Source organism: Daucus carota, chromosome 3, assembly GCF_001625215.2.
Source record: "Daucus carota subsp. sativus chromosome 3, DH1 v3.0, whole genome shotgun sequence".
Lineage (NCBI taxonomy): Eukaryota > Viridiplantae > Streptophyta > Magnoliopsida > Apiales > Apiaceae > Daucus > Daucus carota.
This window is the reverse complement of record NC_030383.2, coordinates 8670960-8682529: the sequence shown is the minus strand read 5'-3', so window position 1 is coordinate 8682529 and position 11570 is coordinate 8670960. Positions and strand designations below refer to the sequence as shown.

Sequence of the window (11570 nt, the reverse complement as noted above, 5' to 3'; positions counted from 1 at the left end):
TTGCAAATTTCTACTTAAAATATGCTGCAATTAATCTGTAATCCATAAAGGCAAGTGAAGATCTATTCATAAACATTTATGACACAAAACTACCCCAAACCGAGCAAAGATTTCAAGCATACAACTGTAAGTCTAGGCTATTAAGGACATGTAGTATTCACTAAAATTGTAAGCACACCTAGGCTTCAGCTTACAAACATCTGACAGCTATAGGAGCTTTTACTGCTGTCAGTAAATAATAGACTATAGATTGGTTAAACGCTTCTCTTCTTCATCAAGTCTTTTTAACCATCTGAATCCGAGATCACATTTTGCTTTAGCAGCAATTTCAAATTGTTCTCTTGCCATCTCAAGTGCATTTTTTTTAGAGTTCTCTGCATTTTTCCTTGATGTTCTAGTAGATGAGTCCTTCTTCACAGTAAATTTGGTTAGACACTCTGGAACTTGAAAACCTGTAGAAAGAGACACGACCCAGCATGCTTTATAACAATTTCGACTGAAGTAAAATACACTTGCAAGGCAGAAAAGTGGAACAAAAATAAATTATATAATACAAATTTCAGATTCTCATGAGATAAAGTGACAAGTCACGCTATCCATCTTTGATTTCAAAGTAACATATAAATCTTATTATAACAAGCATGAACCACCATAGTTTGAAATACAACACTAGAATTTAAAAATTATATAACAAGTGTATAGTTGTCATTCTCCACATGTAGTGTAATTTGATCTGATAACAAAGCTAGTAAAAACAAATACTATGAAGTTTATTATCTAATAGTTTCAATAACTTTATAATTATTACATCCTTTAATAGTATAATAATAATATTTTACAAACGATCCTAGTCTGATCAAAATTAGATTATGTTTAAACGTAAAACTATTACTCCCTTCGTCCCAATGAATAATATACATTGGGATTGGACATGGAGACCAAGAAAAAGGGTAAGAAATGAGTAAAGTTAGATGAAAAGTGGATAAAGTGGCGGGACCCATTTATTTTTAATAATAGATTTGAGATAGTGGAGGAAAGTAGTGGGTGTAATAGTGTTTTTATTATTATAGAATGGAGATAGTGGAAGAATGTAGTGGGTGTAATAGTGTTTTATATTGTAAAAAATTGCTATTTTGGGAATGTATAGAAATGATGGGACATCCCAAAAAGGAAACTGTATAGAATTGACCGGGACGGAGGGAGTACAATATTGTACCAAATAACACAATTCTAACTTTCTTTTAATATATAAATAATTGTATCTAAATTTTAAAGCAACTAGTTGTGCTAAGAACAAAATGTATACTTGTATAGTATGGTAAAAAGTATAATTAAATTATATTGCTATTTTATATCTCATCTTGGTTTGCATAATCAATAAGACTAAATTATTATTTTTGCAACATAGTGTTATAAATAAACACAAGTAAAACACAGGGTTTTAATAGCTACACTTTCAAAAAACTTATAGTAAAAAAGGTATACAGTATTAGCCTAAAATTACAATATACTATACATTTTCTCCTCAGGAGATAGATATTAGCTGAAATGATGGGTAGACACTATGCACAATGAATAGTTAAAGGACAAGTACATATTTCTCCACTAAGTAAAGGAAAGAAACTTAAAGAGGATCCACATGTAGTAATGCTAAAACATATAAAAGCTGACCTCTAAGAAGAAGGGATCCATATGCTATAGCAGCCCCAGCATGCCCCTGCATTTTGGCACAAAAGTTGATATGTGTAAAAGTTGGTCAAATAACCGAGTGAGTCTGATTTGCAAGATCGAGTTCCATGTATAGAAGTTCAAGCATACAACTTAGGTAGCTTAGAATTAGCTCTATTTCAATACAAAATAAATGCAGAGGTCAAAGATACTGGAACTCGGTAGTGAGTCTAGTGACCCTTAACTTTAGCAAGCCATTTAGGCAAACAGTTTTAATACATATTTGAAGCCCATCCAGCACAAGATTGACAAAAAGAATCACTGCTGGTACCTTTTGTGATGCTCTGTGAAAACACCATATTGCTGACGAAATATCTTTTCTCACACAATCCCCCGTCAGATATACAGCTCCCAGCATGTAAAGTGCAGCTGGATGTAACTAGAATATAATAAGTTTCATTAGGGTTACATCTATGGAGAGTCGAGAGTCGAGACTAACTCGTGAGGTGGTGAATCGTTGGTTTAACACACCTGGTCAACTGCCATCTCTAGATATTGGAAGGCTTGCTGATCAGCTTGAACATAGTCATTCTATTCAAAAACCACCAAGAGGATACTAGATTTAGATAAACTCTACTGAAAAGGTGAGAGATAAATCCTAGAAGAATATTTTATAACATCGCGCAACAAGAGAAAATCCAAACGTTTAAACCAGATTTCAGAGCATCAATCTAATGAGAACATAATTTTTACTGCAGACCAAGAAGAAAAACAAAAATACCAAGAGCATGAAGCCATCGACTCTGACAGCTGTCAGACTGCTTCAAATAAATTATAATTGACAGTTGATGGGCCACGAAATATCATACGAAGAATTAACTAAGACACTAACAGGTCTCCAATCACTAATCACTTTCACCATATTTTCACAATGAAAAGTAAAGAACTTGAGGAATCTGACCTCAACTCTTAAGCGGCAAGCCAGTTCATACTGTGCATCTGCATCACCCATGTCTGCGGCTTCTACTAATAACGCAGCCCCTCTAATAAGACAAAAAAGTCAAGAAGTTTTAGACTTAGAGCGTAAGCAACATATGAATAAATGAACAGTAATAAAGGGTATGGTGAACAACATGTGACCATGTGGATAGAAATATAATTAGTATTCAAGAAACTTCGAACACTTAGTCATTCTCTACCTAGTTCAAATAATCTCGACCGGGGAGGCAGTACAACCCAAAACTTTAGTGATCTAACGAAATGTGAACGGCATAAAATGCCGTGAAACTGATACTATCAGAATTCATAAGATGAAAGGAAAAAAAAGATTCCATACACTGCTTTGCATGCCCCTGGGACATGGTACTTCAAATGCAGCTTGGAAAGCCAAAATCTTGCATGTGTATTAGAGTTGTCAGTCTCCAGAGCCAATTCAAAGTTTTCCTTTGCTGTCTAACATATAATTGAACCAAATGCAACTGTAAGCAACCAATGTCAAACAATTTTTTTTTTATTCAAATGAAAAAGAATACAGAGGAAGACAAAGAATGTTTCTCCCGGATGGGAAGTCCAATTTTATTTAGCTAGAAACCAGGGTTGAAATAAAACAAATAACTCAATGGAAACTGCAGCTCAAATATTCATTGATTTACAACCAAAAGAGACTTTACAAAAATGAATTGTAACAGAGAAAGAAACAAATACTTTATTTCTCATTAGCAAAGAAGAAAGTACTCCATTTTAAAATGGCTTCAGATCTTGTTACTAAGAACGTTAATAACAAATTTAACGAACATAATATATTTCACACAGTTGATGTACTTGCCAGGAATTATATATATGACAACATAAACAACCTAGAATGATAAATCAAGACACATTGAAATTTTGGTAAACATTACCCTAAGTAGAGGAATGAGACGTTTATCATTAAGTTCACAATAATCAATCACTCTATCAACTTCTTTCAAGGCACTCCAACCTTTAGCGATGAGCTCCATTGCCTTTTTATTTCTGGTGTGCATCCCTCTCTGCGACAAAATCATAGAAATTAACAAATAAACGAACATAACTACATAGGCGGCGAAGATAAAAAAAAGTACCTGGCAATTAAGTTGAGCAAGATGAATGCTGCGTTTAGCAGTAGCCTTAATTAACGACCGCATCATCTTTTCGGCTATAAATTTCGAGATTTGAATCAAGCACAACAATCTTTCAGAGTCTGTAAAAAAAGACACTGTTTAGCAAATAATCTCGTTAAATAAAAAATTTCAATTTCTTCCAGTCCAACTTTACTAATTGAATAATCACGATAAATGAGTAAAATTTTCGATAACTCACGACACCATTTGATTTGTAACTGTTTCTAATTCTTGGGTTATAATCTAGTTTTTGAGTTTACAATTTACACAACTTGCAATTAAGTGAATCAGATAAGCAATCAGAGCCCCAAATTAGAAATCCAAGCTACAAGCAAAACGACAAGCCAAGAAAAAGAGAAGCAGCTTAACAAATCACGAGAGGATAAATTACCTGCATACGCCGCCGGAGTTGTGTAGCCCCGTCGGCATACTATTCACAAAACACGGGACTGAAAATTAAGGGATCCCAAAATACAATCTGGCCAAGTAGGCTTATTTCTAAAATATATTTATGTCTAATTTTATTCAAAATAAGTTTTTATATTTTTTGTCCTTAATTTTTATTGAAAAGCGAATATAAGATATCTATCGAATATTAATATTTTGAAAAAATGATATAAAAAATATATATTTTTAAAAAATTAAAATTTGTTTTATAATGATTAGGAACCGCTAATTATATGAATAATTTATTTATTAGTGAATTGATACTATCACAAATATTCCTAAGAAAAGATATAACTAAATATTTGTTATATTATGTGTGACAGCCCTCAAATCCGGGGGTCTGGATTTGGTGCCACGTGTAAATAAAAATAATTTAAAACCTGTATTTTTGAAAGAAAATAAAAACAAGTATTTCAGAACCTGGATATTTTTTTTAAAAAATGATTCAAATTGAAAATCAATTTCACCCCCTGAAAACAGGATCGCATACAAGTTACAGTATTGAAATCAGAAACTAAAACTATTAAATCTTTATTACAAATTAAACTAAAACTCGGTTTATACCCACACAAATCAACTGCTCACACACACATAGCAATCGATTGAATAATTCAAATTGAAACAAAAATAAACGGTTAAACAACTGATTTACAAAGCAGAACTGGGGTATACCAATTGAAATCGAAGGCGTTGCTGCGGGATGATTCAACAGTGGCTCGTAAAACAGGACGGCGGCGGTGGCCACACGACGGCGACTATCGGGGGAAAGCGGAGCAATACTGTTGTTGGAGTGAGAGACAGAGTCGGTAGAAATTGAAAGAGATGAGAGAGACTTAGGAGAGGGAGGGAGACTATACAGAGAGGAACTGTTGTTTGTGTATATACATAGGCGGTGCTTGAAATTGTAACCCGCTTTTTAACAATTTACGGTATAACTTGCCACAAAATATTTTCAAAACATCACCGAGATATTTTTATAAATCTCGTAAAAATATTTATTATCATTATCAAATAATTAAAAGAATTTTTAAAATCACTTTCATATTTTCAAGAATTCATTTTCCCAAAAATCTATTTTTTAAGAAAATTATAAATATTTCTAAAACAACACAATAATTAGTAACAAACATGCACACAGGCATAAATCACATCCAAATAAACAATTAAATCATATAACAAGTAATTCACATATTTAACATGACATTTAATTTGAACAAACAATAAAATTTTGATACCCCTAATGTCCCGAAAAATAATTTGAACTGATACGTAAAAATTGTCAAACTAGAGTAACATATTAAATTTTATTCCGAATTTTCTGAAAAAAATCAGGAATTAAAAATAATAAAATAATTTTTGAAAATCCAGGTCATCACAATCTACCCCCTTAAAAGGATTCCGTCCTCGGAATCAGCGAAAAGAAAACCACAGTGTATGATATCTTCAATTCCTAATACTCCTTTCTCATATAAAATTCTCTTGATTGTTTCCATAGATCTGTATCATCATCCGCTTTTGTTCATGTTACTTCCTACTATAAAGGCTTAGAGCATCTCCAACCATGGAGACCCCTTAGCTAAAAAGTGAATAATCATACCAAAAATAAAAAATTTAGCCAACCACTTCAAAATTTCACACTCCAACCATAGTGACCTGTTGTCTATAAATTTAGCCAAATTCCTATGGATGGCTAAATTTGTTGAACCTCTACAGACCTGTAAGAAATCTGTAGGATGATTACACATCATTTATTACCATATTAAACTGATATATTCTATTTATAACAACTAAAATATTAATAACATACTCTTTTTAAATTATAGGCAACCAATATAGCCAATACCATTGAAGCAAAATGTCTTACAGGTTCAGCAAATTTTACATAATGTCTTACAGATCCCATTTAGCCAACGATTATAGCCAATGCCGTTGGAGATGCTCTTAATTTATCTTGGCAACTCAGATGGCATACCTTCAACTATTAGAGATACAAGAATCTTGAAGATAAAAAATATGAAAGAATATATCTATTAGAGCAAATGTTACGTGATTGAAATAAAAGAGTAACTGAGAGATCAATATAATCTAATGAACTAGTGTTGTGTGTCTTGATTAAGACACTACTAAAGGTAGTTAACCTTCTTGTAATATACAACACACACAAGTGATGGCGTCCCATCAAACTTCTATCACACAGACAGAGAGTCCTTGTGTCCCCTATAGGTAGGGTTGTTCATCTCAGTTAGAGTACAGATACATGGAAGCGATTCAGAATGAGTTGAATAATTATTGTCTTTTAACCAATCAAGACGATTCAAAATCTGACGCACAATTTGGGCAAAACTCGAATATGTTCAAACGGTGCTAGTCTCAATGAAAAGAATAATCAGAAAGGATAAAATGAATACATGCATCCTCCTATAAGTCAAGAGGGAGGATATATGCTTGTCAACGAACATCTTTATGAAAGGAATGTTAAAATAATTCACTGATTAGGAAAATAATCAATATAATCAACAATGAGAAAGGTATTGCCAGGATTCTCACAGGTGTCTTCTTGATCGATTCCTTTGATTACTCATTTTGATTCTAACAATTCTTCTCGACGTTCTTAGTGATCACTTTCATATATTACCGTTGACTCATAATAGCCTCTGAAGATCCCATCATCGATATCGTTGTCGGTCAGAGGCCTTACCCAACTTTATACAATCATCACCATAAAGCGTTGACGTCTTAACTCACTCATTGATACTAAGTCGAGTAATCTAACATGAACTCTACATAGCTCTAACGCTCACTACTTAACTATACACAAAGCTTTAAACTCAGACATGATAACACCTATATTCTTTCACCAATTCCATATATCTCTGATAAGAATAAAAAAAAGGTGACTCTCCGATCAATACTCAACACTTGGCATATACAATAAATGATACATTAGACTGTGTGAGAATCTCTACGGGTCTGACCTCAACTGCTTCTAACTTGAAGGTTCTTCTGATAGGTCTAACTTTGACCCTCTTAGAATGATATAACTCTGAATTGGTCAATATACTAGGGACTAGAAGAACTAGATTTAGGACTTGTCATGTCTATAAGTATAAAAACTGAAACTTAATCCTCTAGCTTCATTTTATTCTGCTCAGAAGGACTATCCCCAAATAGTCTTACGATACCTCTATGTGAGGTTACACGTGTTCTCTTTATTTAACCAATAATAACAACCTACACTCTGATTTCAATAACTTATAACCTGTAGCTCTGATACCAACTGTGACAGCCCTCAAATCCGGGGGTCTGGATTTGGTGCCACGTGTAAATAAAAATAATTTAAAACCTGTATTTTTGAAAGAAAATAAAAACAAGTATTTCAGAACCTGGATATTTTTTTTAAAAAATGATTCAAATTGAAAATCAATTTCACCCCCTGAAAACAGGATCGCATACAGGTTACAGTATTGAAATCAGAAACTAAAACTATTAAATCTTTATTACAAATTAAACTACATTATCAGCTAAACCTCGATAAGAAGAGTAGCTGATAACCAAATAAACAAATCTAATTTCCAACTGAATTGAATTGCAGAACTCCAACTGCATCTAGTCTTAATGACATCGTCCTGCATACTCTACCTGACCATTTGCTTGAAACTTAACCACTTGCAATCCTTGTCTAGTCTTAAGTGAATCATCTTTATTCCTAGCTGAAAAGGGTTAGAAGGAATAGCAAGAATGAGCAATAATGCTCAGCAAGAATATGATAGGTGAAAGCCACAAGATATACAAATTTAAGTGAATCGGAATGTTTGAAGTAAAAGTAAACTCTGGATTAAATAATGATGTTGTAAATCAACAGTTCAGTACCAGGGTATGATATAAAAAGAGTAAAATGGTACACGATGATAAAACAGTTCTGCATCAATATATGAACTTAAAGCTGTAGAGTTAAAAATGAAATCAATCATCTTTTCAACATAAGATAATCTCTTTTTCAAACTATTCATTGTTTCATTGGGTTTTTAAATAAGACACCATGCTATAGCCGATGATCAGTCGCACTATAGTCCATAGAACCTAGTCTTTTTCAAGCTAGGCCACACAAATATTACGAAATCCGGTATTCCGGGCTGAAGGAGCCACCTTTCACGCTGGGCCGGTGTCTGGGCCTCTTACGCAAACCTACCCAATATAGGTTTCAAAACTACAGCTTTAACATTTTCAAGAAAAGGTTTATTCCATTAGAAGTATACTTATAACAGATAAGCCTTACAGAGGAACTAAACCGAGTTATGAAAACCATTTATAGAGATTTTGAAATCATATGCATCAATTTGGTAAGTCAACCTTTCAAATCAAAATCGCACCTCAGTCATGCATTTGCAGTAAGTAAAAGGAACGTGCACTTGCTTCTAATTTGCAAGAGAAAGGTAAAAGTACTGACAGAAATTCTAAAATACGGAATATGGATATGAACACTTTTCTTTGAATAAAAGAACTGTATACTTGATCTTTCCAATATAAGAGAGAGGTAGAAATACTTGCCTCGATACTGCGAACTTCCGTACTGACTATACTCTGATAGACTTTCTCTTGGAGCAACTTCGCCTTATCGGGTTATCCTGAACTCAGTGTTATCGAAAGCATTAAGCGCATCGAGGCGCAAAACTCTCTGGAGCCTAGGCGCAAAGCGCAAAAGCGAGGCGCGCGCTTCTTTGAAGCTAGGCGCATGTTTTACAATTTTTTTATTTATTATTTAGGATATATGTATATAGGTTTATAACATAATTTATACTTCATAATATATTAAATCACACTTTAAGCCAAAAATAACTTAATGTATCCTTTATAATATATTAAATAATACTTTTAGAGGGAAAAACAATCCTAAAATTAAATATTAAAATTCAAAATTTATGTTTCTTAGGCAGAATTCCAGGCTAGTACTTTTTATTTGGGCCTAAAAATCTTTTTTTTGTTATGGGTTAGGACTTTTTGGCCTTAAAAGTGACCCAAAATTCTTTTTTTTTTTTTTGTTATGGGTTAGTACTTTTGGGCCTTAGAAGTGGCCCAATAACATTAAATATCTTATTATGCGCTTAGCTTCGCTAAAGCGCGCTTTTCTGCCGCTTCGTGCTTAAGCGCGCTTTGTGCTTCAAGGCTAAAAGCGTGCGCTTCATTGAAGTTGCTTCGCCTCGACATATATGAGGCGCTAAGGGTGCGCTTTGCTTCGCTTTGCGCCTAGGCGCTCGCCTAGGCGCGCTTTTCACAACACTGCCTGAACTCTACGACTACTTTTGAGTGTACTTGCCAAGCATGTCTTAGTCGACTCTATACGAGAGTTAAACGAAACTTCAGTCGCCAGGCGATATTAACTAATTCGGAATAACTACCAAAGTCTGTAATCATCTACCCTTCGCATATTTATGAATAGATAATTATATAATGTATATACACCTTGAGTCAGTTAAACACGCAACACACAGTTAAACACATAACCTTTTAGCTACCAAAAGTTACCAGTGATCACTTAACACATAAACACAATTCGGTTTAATTATACTAATTTGCTATTAACTATTAAATATCATTCCATAAGCAAATCATATATAATTTCTAACAAAAATTCTGCAGCATCTCCTTTATTTATCAGACTATCCACCTGTTTTTCTATACTATGCAGCAATCAACAACTCAATCCAAACTCAATACTCAGCAATTACTAATTTAACATCAAATAAAACACAGAGCAAGATACAAGATCAATCACTCAACAAATATACTTCGGTAATTATCAATTCCCAACTTAATGTCATATTATACTCCAAACTAACGTCCAAATCCTTTATTCACTAATCATATCTATACAATTTATATGCATCAACATATAATTCAAGTTATGCAAGTATAATCTCAATTCATTCTTACTTATATAGTTAATGATAACTATTAAAAGTCAAACTCATCTTTAATCACTACATCTTTCAATTTTACTTTTAAATAACTTTCCATATATATCAAGTAAAACTCATGAAGCCCTCTATATTCGAACATGAAATCAAGCTAAACAAATAACAAGCTACCATCACTACAAGAATCCATTTATCAATTATATGTAATCAATCAAACATAAACTCCGAATATGCACTAACAAAGAAAGAAAACTAGACAATAGTTCAAATAGTCCTCACTCTGTGTTTTTAATAAAATGAAAATTTATCATTTTAATATAAAAATTTTATGAGACATTCCTAAACATTATTCAAATCTACTACAAAAATTTCAGAAGCAAATTCAATGTTTAAGGGAGTAAAACAAGGCCTGCAAGTCAGGACCTGAATCTGTCCTGCAGAACCAGGCCCACGCTAAGAATTTTAATAAATAGAAAAACTGGTCTATTTGTATAAAATTTTAATGACATAATCCAGACACTAACATCTAACTATAGTAAAAATTTCAAAAGCAAAGCTTGAGTTTAAGATAGCAAAACAGGGCATGGAACAGGACAAGACTGCCCAGAATTTTCAGCGCGCCTTGTACTAAAACATACATATCTTTTAGCTCGTTTAACGAAGCTTTGAAATTCTTTTTCGTACTTGATCTAGACTCCAAGTAGCACATTATCACAGGAAAATTAAGCACATAACTCAACTCAATTGACCCAGATTTTTGCTGCAAGACAGACCAGCAACGGCCAAAACTTTCAACTCAAGTATGAATAGTTCTAAATCTTTAAACCACTACTTAACTCTTAAAATACCCTTAATCAACCACTTTACTACTAGCCTCAACTAACACATAGCAACACAGATGTCACATAAATCAGATTATACACACACATCAATTATACATACATATAAACACAATTCTCCCAAATGTAATTTCAATTACCATGTATGTAAATACACACACACATACATATATATAAATACATCACACAACTGATTTGTTTTTATAAACACAACTATACAACCTGTTAATACATACACATAAACTCGGTTTATACCCACACAAATCAACTGCTCACACACACATAGCAATCGATTGAATAATTCAAATTGAAACAAAAATAAACGGTTAAACAACTGATTTACAAAGCAGAACTGGGGTATACCAATTGAAATCGAAGGCGTTGCTGCGGGATGATTCAACAGTGGCTCGTAAAACAGGACGGCGGCGGTGGCCACACGACGGCGACTATCGGGGGAAAGCGGAGCAATACTGTTGTTGGAGTGAGAGACAGAGTCGGTAGAAATTGAAAGAGATGAGAGAGACTTAGGAGAGGGAGGGAGACTAGAGAGGAACTGTTGT

At 33.4% G+C, this 11570-nt stretch overlaps 1 protein-coding gene across 3 annotated transcripts; it reads right to left on the bottom strand.

Annotated features, from left to right (window-relative positions):
* On the bottom strand, window positions 1-11561 carry LOC108215031 (uncharacterized). 3 transcript variants are annotated; one of them, XM_017387350.2, is made up of 10 exons: window positions 11374-11561; window positions 4929-5035; window positions 3771-3889; window positions 3570-3698; window positions 3005-3120; window positions 2630-2711; window positions 2200-2259; window positions 2000-2107; window positions 1672-1717; window positions 1-452 (listed from the first exon to the last, which is right to left on the bottom strand). In XM_017387350.2, the coding sequence occupies exons 3-10, from the start codon at window positions 3834-3836 to the stop codon at window positions 244-246; spliced, it is 816 nt and encodes a 271-aa protein (XP_017242839.1). In that variant the 5' UTR covers window positions 3837-3889; window positions 4929-5035; window positions 11374-11561; the 3' UTR covers window positions 1-243. The 3 variants fall into 3 exon arrangements, with proteins under 3 accessions (XP_017242839.1, XP_017242838.1, XP_017242840.1); XM_017387349.2 differs by lacking the exon at window positions 11374-11561 and having other exon boundaries at window positions 4929-5252; XM_017387351.2 differs by lacking the exons at window positions 4929-5035; window positions 11374-11561 and adding an exon at window positions 4201-4336.
* Window positions 11562-11570: the final 9 nt, after the last annotated feature.